Consider the following 12,727-nt stretch of genomic DNA (forward strand, 5'->3'; position numbering starts at 1 on the left):
CCTTGTACAAGATTCTGATGGAAGCTCACCAAAAGTAGGACCCATTTATGATGTTATTTCGTATTTCTGTCGAAAATGTTTACTATTAGTTTCCGCCCAGATTTTGGGCGCTCTCTCGCTATAACGTAAGCTGTATGTCGTACTAAAGTTATTTTTAGAATTCTAACACGGCGATTGCATTAAGAACTAGTGTATCTATCATTTCCTGTACAACATGTATTTTTTAGTAAAGTTTATGATTAGTTATTTGGTCAGAATAGGTGAGTGTCAGAAATATATCCGGAGATTCTGGAAAATAGTTGCTACGTTTTCACAATGTATAACCACGGATTTCAGCTCTAAATATGCACATTTTCGAACAAACCATATATGTATTGTGTAATATGATGTTATAGGACTGTCATCTGATGAAGTTTATGAAGGTTAGTGAAATAATTAATATCTTTTGCTGGTTTTGTCGCTATCGCTACTGTTGCCTTGAATCAATGCTGTTGTGTGGTTGGCTATTGTAGTAAGCTAATATAATGCTATATTGTGTTTTCGCTGTAAAACACTTAAAAAATCTGAAATATTGGCTGGATTCACAAGATGTTTGTCTTTCATTTGCTGTACACCATGTATTTTTCATAAATGTTTTATGATGAGTATTTAGGTATTTCACGTTGGTCTCTATAATTACTCTGGCTGCGTCGGTGCCATTTGTGATGGTAGCTGTGATGGTAGCTGCAATGTAAAACTATGATTTATACCTCAAATATGCACATTTTTCGAACAAAACATAGATTTATTGTATAACATGTTATAAGACTGTCATCTGATGAAGTTGTTTCTTGGTTAGTTTGGTTGGTTCTTGGTTAGTTTGGTTGGTTTTGTGCAAGCTACCTGTGCTGTGAAAGAAATGTCTATTCTTTTTTGTATTTGGTGGTGAGCTAACATAAATATACGTGGTGTTTTCGCTGTAAAACATTTAAAAAATCAGACATGTTGACTGGATTCACAAGATGTTTATCTTTCATTTGCTGTATTGGACTTGTTAATTTGTGAAAGTTAAATATTTCTCAAAAATATTTTTTGAATTTCGCGCTCTGCCTTTTCAGTGGAATGTGGGAGGAGTTCCGCTAGCGGAACCCCGGGGCTAGACAGGTTAACAGAATAAAGGGGAAACAGAGTGAGGGAAGTAGGACAGAGAGCAATAGTCAATAAACTGTACATCTGAGAAGATGCTGAATCATTTTGTTGCAACGCCAGTGAGATGTGGCCCTTATTGGTATGTGCTGTTGGGTGTGTAAAGAGGACAGATCAATGCAACACAGACAGGGCTGTCAATTATCATCCAGAGAACATGGCATGGCACTCCCACAGCCACGTTGCTTTCTTATGTGTATAGACATTATATGAATGGAAAAGGTGTGTACAGCAGTAGTTATATAGGATGAGTCTTGGCTAGAAGACAGCATATACATATGAAGTGGGTAAAACAGTATGTACATTTTATTAAAGTGACCAGTGTTCAATGACTATGTAGATAGGGCAGCAGTCTCTAAGGTGTAGGGTAGAGTACCGGGTGGTAGCCAGCTGGTACCAAATCAAATAAAATGTTATTGGTCACATACAGTACACATGGTTAGCAGATGTTATTGCGAGTGTAGCGAAATGCTTGTGCTTCTAGTTCCGACAGAGCAGCAATATCTAAAAGTTATCTAACAATTCCACAACAACTACCTAATACACACAAATCTAAGTAAAGGATAAGGTACTGGGCGGAGGCCGGCTAGTGGTGACTACTTAACAGTCTGATGGCCTTGAGATAGAAGCTGTTTTTCCAGTCTCTCCGTCCCAGCTTTGATGCACCTGTACTGTCTCCGCCTTCTAGATGGTAGCCGGGTGATACATCATAATAAAAGGTAATACATTTTTAAAATTAAAATCCAAATCTTTATGACAAGGCCCACAGAGATCCTATTGAATTAATAGGGATTCTACATGCAATTTGATGATTAAGCACGTGCATACCTAGGAGGTCCCGTACTGGGAAGAAATTACATCTACTTTCACCCCTGCTTATTATCAAAAAATGACACTGTAGTGATAAACCTTTCATTAGAAGTGTTAATATCTATCAGTATTAACACAGGAATAAGGTCAAAAGTGCACTGTGTATGAGTTGACAAAATAATTATATTCAACTAGGTAGAGATGCTCTGTGAGGCAGTAGCATGCAAAATGCGAGACAGGTTTCTGAAAGTGTATGTGAAACCAATGTGTGTGACAGTATAAGTGATGTAACCTGGTAATGTTGGTTAATGTGGATATGTACTGGATAGACAAGAGCTGCAATGGTCTGGAACACAAGCCACTGAGGTTACACCTCTAGTGTGTTCTGGTGGGCCCTCTGGATGCAGTTGAACACCTGCTCCTTGTCACTGTACATGGTAGGGTACTGCCCAGGAGGAGATACAAAGACAGTGATAAGTACCATATTTCTCTGAGCTCCTTCTTGTGCCAGAAATTAGGGATAGTATAGTATCTGTGTACCACAACTGCATAATCATCGTTACGCTTCGACAGCGTAATTGTGCAAAATAGCATGAAGCATCATCTGGATATGTATGCAACAGAAGTTCAACATTCACCTTCTGTTACCATTTCTGTCAAGCCGTCTGGGCATACAATGCATATGTTTGATAAATCCAACGTATGCACCACACCGAACGCACTGCCTCTGCAACGCAATGCTGCAAGGCAAACGCAGCGTTTCAATGGAAATTAATGTAATTCTGGTGTACCAAAATGCAATGACACTGTCGGTGTGTTCGAAGCGTTATACCCTGACTATACCGCTGGCATCGCGTGCGCGAGCATTGCAAAATAAATGTAGATATCTGTATTATTCAATTATTGCACGCACACTGCTCACGCGTGTCAACGAGCATCTGCGTTGCCAAGTGCTAAAATAGAAGTCAGTTCTATTTGTGACGCAGATCCCGCTGCAAGTCCTGCCTCTCCCATCTCCTCATTGGTTTATAGAAGCAGATACCCACGTGCCATCTCCTCATTGGTTATACCCACGTGGGTGATTGAAAGACGAACTGTGTTGTCGGTTGTTGTGGTAATACTATGAAAGTTTAGATGCCAATCACCATATAAGTTCAAAGAAGAAAAAGCCTGGACGGAGGAGAGATGACTAGAAATGATTCAGTTGACCGTTTTATGTGTGGATTAATTGTCGGAGTAGAGGACCTTGTGCATTTCAGGTAAAATAACAACTCAATGTTTATATCCCAGGACAAATTAGCTAGCAACAGCAAGCTAGCTAAATAGGACAAGTTAGTTAGCTAGCTAAATTTCCATAAATGTTTAATGCTTTTTGGCCTGTCCCCAAATTCATATAATTGGTTCTGAGTTAGTTTTGATATTTAAACCTGCGTGTCTTGATCACGTTTGTGGGGGCACAAAATCTATTTGCGCACAATGGCAGCCGGTTTGGGTACAGTGTAATACTTGACATAAGGGGAAACAAATGTACATATAGCTATACCACATGCATCATCAGGTGTCCTGTATTTATACTGCACTATCGAGTTCACTTCTATGCGTTTTTCTTGAGTCCCAAGCACATTGCCCCATTCAAGTCTACTCATGTCTGGCTAAGGCAAGATGTGACTGACTGACATTGCATGAAGCTCCCAATTAGAGCAGGATTGGAATTCGTTTTAAAAAAAAATTGTATATATTTAACTAGGCAAGTCAGTTAAGAACAAATTCTTATTTACAATGATGGCCTACCCCTGCCAAATCCTAACAACGCTGGGCAAATTGTGCGCTGCCCTATGGGACTCCCAATCACGGCCGGTTGTGATACAGCCTGGAATCGAACCAGGGTCTGTAGTGACACCTCTAGCGCTGAGAGACCACTGTATCACTCGGGAGCCTCGGATCATTGGGCTATGTTCCAGACAGTTTACAGGGCTAAAATATACGTATATGGCATTGCAGTGCAGTTATTCAATTTTCGCACCATTTGACAGTTATTTTATTTACTTACCGTCACATCGTATTTCTTTCTGGCAGCTCCAACTTTATTACTGAGATAACTCAACATGATCCAGCTATAAAATTATGTAAATATGACATATCTGAAGCTTGATGGCAACAGCTCTAGAATTTCCATTACAAAAGAATACAGGAAAAATCCCAACTAACCCCCGTGTGTAAACTGCGTTTGAGTGCTAGTCGGAACTACAGTACTCAGAAATGTCCGACTTGTTAACTGGTTTAACGCGGCACGTGTATAACTACAACCGGTTAGCAAGTCTGACATTTCCGAATGTCCCAGTTCCGACTAGTACGTGAACGCATTTTTCTTTTATTTAACTAGGCAAGTCAGTTAAGAACAAATTCTTATTTACAAAGACAGCCTAGGGACAGTGGGTTAACTTCCTTGTTCAGGGGCAGAACAGATTTTTAACTTGTCATCTCGGGGATTTGATCTGGCAACCTTTCGGTTACTGGCCCAAAGCCTCTAGTCTACCTGCCGCCCTGCTTATGCTGAGGCAAAATAAAGGTTGAATAAAAATAAATACATCAAAATGGTACATAGTATGCTGTTTTCTCGCGATACATTATTTTCTCCTGTTTAGTACGTTCCATATGTTTTATACAGTCTACTGATCTATACTGCTATATGGTTTGCTTGCCAGTAAACACAGCCAAAATAATGTTTTACTGCAACTCCAGTGTATTGAAGGTTTACAAAATCACCTGTTCAGCTCACTTCGCCGTCCTGTGGAAAGAGCGTAGAATATGCGCAGTGTCTGTAGCAAACTGACCCTCGTGAACAAGCGGAACTTTTTAAACTGGGAGGGGGAAGATGAGGGGGAGGGTGGAATTTTCCACAGCGACACTCGATGACGTAGGCATTTTGTGTGGCTAGTTGTTTGGTTAGGCAACAGACAGATTTATTTCAGCCGTTGATACTTAACTAGCTAGTTTAAAACTCGACGTTTTCATCTAAATTTAAGCATTTGCTAGGTTTCTCTACGAATATTACATTGAAACATTAAAATTGTATCTCGTAATTGATTGAATTTCATTACATTATCTAGTTTACTAGCAGAATCGGATTCCTAGCGCCGCGGCCGAGTCGACTGAATTCAACGTAAGTTCGCATTACGGTAAGTCGCATGCGAGTAAGCTACGATTAGACTATGAAATACTGTAAAGACCATACAGGTAATTATTTGATAAAACGTTATATCCTGCCCAACCACATTCAGAAATGGACATAATAGGAAGTTTACAACAACGTCTAGCAAACTACTAGCAAGACAACAGCTACAGTTGTAAGTTAGCTAGGTAAGTTACAGTAGCTATAGCTAACGTTAGTTCTTCCTACATGGAATTTTCCACAGTTGTACTAGCTAACGTTATTCCTACTCCCAACAGTTGTCAGTATAGTTACGCAATTTTGTCAGAGGTGTCAAATCATTGTTATGCAATTTCAGGCAGACCCTATTTAAAAACATTGATGAGAAGTTACACAAGACGCATGTTTATGGTAATTATCGTTAGATATCTAACAATTGTACACAATTTTGTTTAATAGGCTAACTCCTTCCCATAACATACATTGGATAGTCATTTACTTTTATTTTATGTTTTTATTATAGATGAAGACCGACGGGAAGGATTCACATGTTCAAATGACACAGGCCCCTCAGAGTGAACGGCTAAGTTTGATCTTTGATCAGGATGCCCAATCCAGCTCTTCCTGTTCTCGTTACCCATCTAGAAGTAGTCATACCAGTAGCCAGTCCTCTGGCTCTAGACGACAAGTTAAGCGAAATAATGCTCGTAGGGTACGTCACAGGTCCTCCACCAGTTCTTCGTCCTCCAGATCATCCCACTCATCCAACAGCAGCCCTCGAACCCGTCCCAGGTCCCGATCACACCCGCGCTGCCACAGAGCCTCCTCCAGCTCACGCTGCTGCCGTCAACATCGACAGGCCCATGGCCATAGGCGCCACCGCTCACCATCACGCTGTTACAGGGCCCACTCACGCTCCTACAGCCCTTCTTCTTCCCCAGACAGGCCACACCGCCACAGTTCCCGCTCCAGGTCAGCCAGCTGGAGCAGGGTTCATAGGGGGTTTGTGGGCAGGTACAAGTGCAGGTTTTCTGGATCACCCAACAGACGCCACAAGACCTACACGAGTCGCTCCACATCTTCAGGACGCTCAGTCGTCAGCCTCAGTATAGAGGGTAAGGCTTATGTTTATATATACTTTTCATTTTTGCTAGAAGTTAATAGACTTATAATCAGCATTAGACCTCTTTGTGTTGATGTAAATATGTCCTGTTTTCTTTCCTCAGAAAAGGGGGAACTCAGGACTACGAAAGCCAATACCACCCAGGTACTGGGGATGGAGCAACTGGACCTTCCTGAGAGTGTGAAGCCCATCCTGGAGGAGCAGCAACTGAAAACCAGACTAGCCACACCAGAACCAGAGGAATGGGAGAGACCAGAGCCACTCCCTCAAAAGAGTCTATCACAGGTGGGTGTTCAGGGAGATTTGATCATTTTGAACATACCGTCTATGAACATGACACACAGAGAAGAAGCCTAGCAATTGAAATTGCTCAAAGTTCAGCTGTTGACGTCATAACCGCACTACCTAGGCCATTTTAAAACACAGTCTGGAGATCTTTCCCTACCATGTAGTCTGAACTTCAGGACTTCTGATTCTGTCTTCTGTGAAACTGCTTGTCTGTTAACCTTGCACCTGTCAGAGAACACACTTGCTCTGTTTGTATTTATTCCTGTTTTTGTAGATCACATGACAGTGGTCTACTCTCCACGACCCCTCGGATTAGGAGAATAAGAGGGCAGTCATGTGACTTGGGTGATGTCATTGCATTTGCGTGAAAAGGTTATCTGATTAATCTTGTCATGCTCACAATGCCAATGCAAGTCCAGTAGCAGGAATGGATTGTTTTGTCCAGCAATGGTACACTTAAATTCTCACTGACTTCATGGCTTACCAATTCAGTTTGTAATGTCCCAGTTCATCACCTATGCTACTTTCTCACACAGATGGATAGATACAATTAAAACATACTGACAATACTCCACATTGATAGAAATACATTTTTAGAACTCTGAATATGTGTGTTTACTTACAGTTGAAATGGGAACATTGTTATTTAGCAGAGTCTCCCTCCCACTCTGAAGAAGCGCAGGCGTTTGGACTGCGTTATTGTGACTATTCCTGACGAGAACTTTAAACAGATGGCCAACTCCCTCCGTCCGTATGCCAAAGATAAGTTGGTAATACACAAGTGGTGTTCTGGATGGGGTTTGGAAAACTGCACCATCATGCCACTCAAAGGATTTTTCTTTCTATAGTGTTTGTTCTTAAAACTACCCTTGTAAAAATCACATAATGAACAGATGCCTAGCTTTGACATCAATGAAGCAAGGGTGCATGGGAACTGCAGTTTGTTGAAACTATAGACAAGTGAGCTATTGCTCATCGAGGAGAATGTATTTGTGTTGATGGGGAGACCTGAAAACAGCTGATCTGATTTTTACTCAACTGTTTTCTCTTTGCAGCAGAACAGTGACATAGAGCCTGAGGATGCACCAAGCCCTAATATGTCTCCCAAGAAAAAGATGATCTCATTCAGTATTCATGTAAGTGATGCAAGTATTTAGTAGAGGTCGACCGATTATGAATTTTCAACGCGGATACAGATTCTTGGCGGGCCAAAATAAGCTGATGCCGATTTATAAAAAATAAAAAAATTGTAATAATGACAATTACAACTACTGAATGAACACTTATTTTAACTGAATATAATATATCAATAAAATCAATTTAGCCTCAAATAAATAATGAAACATGTTCAATTTGGTTTAAATAATGCAAAAACAAAGTGTTGGAGAAGAAAGTAAAAGTGCAGTATGTGCCATGTAAAAAAAGCTAACTTTTAAGTTCCTTGCTCAGAACATGACAACATATGAAAGCTTGTGGTTCCTTTTAACATGAGTCTTCAATATTCCCAGGTAAGAAGTTTTAGGTTGTAGTTATTGGACTATTTCTCTCTAAGATTTGTATTTCATATTCCTTTGACTATTGGATGTTCTTATAGGCACTTTAGTATTGCCAGTGTAACAGTATAGCTTCCGTCCCTCTCCTCGATCCTACCTGGGCTCGAACCAGGAACACATCGACAACAGCCACCCTCGAAGCAGCGTTACCCATGCAGAGGGGAACAACTACTCCAAGTCTCAGAGCGAGTGATGTTTGAAACGCTATTAGCGCGCACCCCACTAACTCGCTAGCCATTTGACATCGGTTACACCAGCCTAATCTCGGGAGTTGATAGGCTTGAAGTCATAAACAGCGCAATAGCTGCTGGCAAACGCACGAAAGTGCTGTTTGAATGAATGCTTACGAGCCTGCTGCTGCCTACCATCGCCCAGTCAGACTGCTCTATCAAATCATAGACTTAATTATAACATAGTAACACACAGAAATACGAGCCTTTGGTCATTAAAATGGTCGAATCCGTAAACTATCATTTCAAAAACAAAACGTTTATTCTTTCAGTGAAATACGGAACCGTTCTGTATTTTATCTAACGGGTGGCATCCCTAAGTCTAAATATTGCTGTTACATTGTACAACCTTATATGTTATGTCATAATGTACAATTCTGGCAAATTAATTACGGCCTTTGTTAGGAATAAATCGATTATATGCAATGACTTCACACAGTTCGCAATGAGCCAGGCGGCCCAAACTGCTGCATATACCCTGACTGCTTGCACGGAACGCAAGAGAAGTGACACAATTTCCCTAATTATAAGAAATTCATGTTAGCAGGCAATATTAACTGAATATGCCGGTTTAAAAATATATACTTGTGTATTGATTTTAAAGAAAGGCATTGATGTTTATGGTTAGGTACATTGGTGCAACGACAGTGCTTTTTTCGCAAATGCGCTTGTTAAATCATCACCGTTTGTCGAAGTAGGCGCATCGATTATATGCAACGCAGGACTCGCTAGATAAACTAGTAATATCATCAACCATGTGTAGTTAACTAGTGATTATGTTAAGATTGATTGTTTTTTATAAGATAAGTTTAATGCTAGCTAGCAACTTACCTTGGCTTCTTGCTGCCCTCGCGTAACAGGTAGTCAGCCTGCCACGCAGGCTCTTCGTGGAGTGCAATGTAAGGCAGGTGGTTAGAGCGTTGGACTAGTAACCGGAAGATTGCAGAAACGAATCCCCGAGCTGACGAGGTAAAAATCTGTCGTTCTGCCCCTGAACAAGGCAGTTAACCCACTGTTCCTAGGCTGTCATTGAAAATAAGAATGTGTTCTTAACTGATTTGCCTAGTTAAATAAAGGTGTGTATTAAAAAAAAAAAAATTAAGGGCAAATCGGTGTCCAAAAATACCCATTGTTATGAAATCGGCCATTCCGATTAATCGGTCGACCTCTAGTATTTAGTTTAGCAGAAGACCTGTATTTGACAATGCCTAGAATTTTCATTGAAGTATTTGGGCGCCACACTTAAATTCTTTTGGATTCTGTGTTTCTCCTTCATTTGTTCACACAGAATTCAGTGGCCAAGCCCACAGTCATTGTTGCTTCCACCACATCAAAGGTAGCACACAGAGTGGAGAACTACACAGCGAGCAGGAACCCCTTTGGTCACTGGGTCCCAGTCTGAAAAACGGTCCAATCCTCCTTTTGTCGCACTTTGCGCAAACACTAACTTACCACATCACGCTAATGTGTTAAGAGTACATGGACAATGTAAATACTGTATATCATTTTTACAGGGGAGGTTTCGGCGATCTGATCTTATGGTAGATTTCTTTCAGATTTGAGTTAAATGGGAAGAACAGAATATTTCAGATGGTGTTACTTTTTTGGTGTCTAATGCTGGTTAGTGATTCAATAAAGACACTTGAAATTAAATTCCTTGTTCATTGACTTTACTGTGTCCTCTCAGTCATTACCAATACAGGAATTACTTAATGTTTGACATTGGTCCCACAGGCAAAACATTGTAGTGGTCCCCTTCTTGGCGGTGGAGAGATATTTGCAGCTTTGAAGCACATTTTCTGCAATTCTACACATTTTCCCATGGGGTAGAGAGCATTTTGCAGTTTTTAAATGCATTTCATGCGATTCAACCAATTTTGCTCTGGGGTGGAGAACTTGGCAGTCTTAAAGATAATTCCCTGCAGTTCTACAGTCGTGGCCAAAAGTTTTGAATGACACAAATATACATTTTCACAATCTGCCTCAGTTTGTATGATGGCAATTTGCATATATTCCAGAATGTTATGAAGAGTGATCAGATGAATTGCAATTAATTGTAAAGTCCCTCTTTGCCATGCAAATGAACTGAATCCCCAAAAAACATTTCCACTGCATTTCAGCCCTGCCACAGAAGGACCAGCTGACATCATGTCAGTGATTCTCGTTAACACATGTGTGAGTGTTGATGAGGACAAGGCTGGAGATCACTCTGTCATGCTGATTGAGTTTGAATAACAGACTGGAACCTTCAAAAGGAGGGTGGTGCTTGGATTCATTGTTCTTCCTCTGTCAACCATGGTTACCTGCAAGGAAACATGTGTCGTCATCTTTGCTTTGCACAAAAAGGGCATCACAGGCAAGGATATTGCAGCCATTAAGATTGCACCTAAATCAACCATTTATCGGATCATCAAGAAATTCAAGGAGAGCGGTTCAATTGTTGTGAAGAAGACTTCAGGGCGCCCAAGAAAGTCCAGCAAGCGCCAGGACCGTCTCCTAAAGTTGATTCAGCTGCGGGATCGGGGCACCACCAGTACAGAGCTTGCTCAGGAATGGCAGCAGGCAGGTGTGAGTGCATCTGCACGCACAGTGAGGTGAAGACTTGGAGGATGGCCTGGTGTCAAGAAGGGCAGCAAAGAAGCCACTTCTCTCCAGGAAAAACATCAGGGACAGACTGATGTTTTGCCAAAGGTACAGGGATTGGACTGCTGAGGCCTGGGGTAAAGTCATTGTTTGGGGCATCCGGAAAAAAGCTTGTCCGGAGAAGACAAGGTGAGCACTACCATCAGTCCTGTGTCATGCCAACAGTAAAGCAGCCTGAGACCGTTCATGTGTGGGGTTGCTTCTTGGACAAGGGAGTGGGCTCACTCACAATTTTTCCTAAGAAAACAGCCATGAGTAAAGAATGGTACCAACACATCCTCCGAGAGCAACTTCTCCCAACCATCCAGGAACAGTTTGGTGACGAACAATACATTTTCCAGCATGATGGAGCACCTTGCCATAAGGCAAAAGTGATAACTAAGTGGCTCGGGGAACAAAACAAATATTTTGGGTCCATGGCCAGGAAACTCACCAGACTTTAATCCCATTTAGTACTTGTGGTCAATCCTCAAGAGGCGGGTGGACAAAAAAAATAATTATTCTGACAAACTCCAAGCATTGATTATGCAAGAATGGGCTGCCATCAGTCAGGATGTGGCCCAGAAGTTAATTGACAGCATGCCAGGGCGGATTGCAGAGGTCTTGAAAAAGAAGGGTCAACACTGCAAATATTGACTCTTTACATCAACTTCATGTAATTGTCAAAAGCCTTTGACACTTATGAAATGCTTGTAATTATACTTCAGTATTCCATAGTAACATCTGACAATATCTAAAGACACTGAAGCAGCAAACTTTGTGGAAATTAATATTTGTCATTCTCAACTTTTGGCCTTGACTGTACACATTTTGCAATGGTATGGCGAACAGTTTCCAGTAAAATTGCATGACTAAAACCTCAGCAAAATGTCAACTAATTACAGATTTTGAGTTCTTAGATTCATTCTGACTTTTTAAGGAAGCGATACTGGCTTTGTTCCTATGGTGTATCATGGGGGACAAACATCGGTAACTGCCACCGAACCACACCCTCAAGACTGAAATCTTGTTTTTCATAACAAGTAACATGGAAATAGATTTGGTCTGTTCAGTTGCTCTTTAAAATGAATTTCCTGCAATTCTACACATGCTATGTTCATATATTGAGTGAATAACAAAAACAATGGGGGGTCCCCTGGATATCAGGGCCCCTGGGCACATGCCCAGTCTGTAATTCGGCTAACCTAGCAGTCAATAGAATGGGGTAATTGAGTGTCAGTGACTGAAATAGCGAGGACACTGCTGATGCACTACCAAATTTTTTGACATTGCACGTTGTGTATTCTACTGTCCTAACTATAACCGTAAGGTGAGACCAATGATGTATATAAACCATGGATTGCTGATGCTATGTATTGGCCAATGAGAGGCTTTGAAGCCACCGGTGTGCCATACTGGCACTCAGAAAAGCAGTCCTCCACACAGGAATGAATGGAATTCTACAGTATTTAATTTAATTGTTTCATGTAATTACTGTACATGTATTTTTGTTGTAGTAGAGATGGTAATATTAGTAAATTAAATCAATTCTACTTGTATACATTTTTATATCTTTTCATTTGTAAGTTTAGGTAACATAATATAATTTAAAAGTATGCATTAAGGCAGGGTGGTCAAAGTCATTCCATGGACTGCCTGGTTTTTGTTTTTTCCTTTCAATTAAGAACCAGGTGAGGGGAGTTATTTACTAATTAGTGCCCTTAATTAATCAAGTACAAGGGAGGAGCGAAAACCTGCAGACACT

General features: G+C 40.9%; 1 protein-coding gene across 8 annotated transcripts; it reads left to right on the forward strand.

The window, feature by feature from the left end:
* Positions 1-4,913: 4,913 nt before the first annotated feature.
* Positions 4,914-9,993, forward strand: rsrp1 (arginine/serine-rich protein 1). 8 transcript variants are annotated; one of them, XR_005472678.1, is made up of 6 exons: positions 4,914-5,174; positions 5,670-6,261; positions 6,373-6,554; positions 6,832-7,007; positions 7,183-7,693; positions 9,629-9,993. XR_005472678.1 is itself a non-coding variant. In XM_038967231.1 (5 exons), exons 2-5 carry the CDS (start codon positions 5,670-5,672, stop codon positions 9,740-9,742), a joined length of 969 nt encoding a protein of 322 aa, XP_038823159.1. In that variant the 5' UTR covers positions 4,915-5,174; the 3' UTR covers positions 9,743-9,993. The 8 variants fall into 8 exon arrangements, 3 of the variants coding, with proteins under 3 accessions (XP_038823159.1, XP_038823161.1, XP_038823160.1); XR_005472679.1 differs by having other exon boundaries at positions 7,208-7,693; XR_005472676.1 differs by lacking the exon at positions 6,832-7,007 and having other exon boundaries at positions 7,183-7,327; positions 7,613-7,693.
* The last annotated feature ends 2,734 nt before the right edge of the window (positions 9,994-12,727 follow it).

This window comes from Salvelinus namaycush, chromosome 28 (assembly GCF_016432855.1).
Source record: "Salvelinus namaycush isolate Seneca chromosome 28, SaNama_1.0, whole genome shotgun sequence".
Taxonomy (NCBI): Eukaryota; Metazoa; Chordata; class Actinopteri; order Salmoniformes; family Salmonidae; genus Salvelinus; species Salvelinus namaycush.

Bases quoted from the DNA above. Each gene is read 5' to 3' on its own strand.
- rsrp1 (XM_038967231.1), top strand. From the start codon at position 5,670: ATGAAGACCGACGGGAAGGATTCACATGTTCAAATGACACAGGCCCCT. The intron at 6,555-7,612 runs GTGGGTGTTCAG...TTCTCTTTGCAG, and splicing joins CTCAAAAGAGTCTATCACAG to CAGAACAGTGACATAGAGCC. The intron at 7,694-9,628 runs GTAAGTGATGCA...TTGTTCACACAG, and splicing joins TGATCTCATTCAGTATTCAT to AATTCAGTGGCCAAGCCCAC.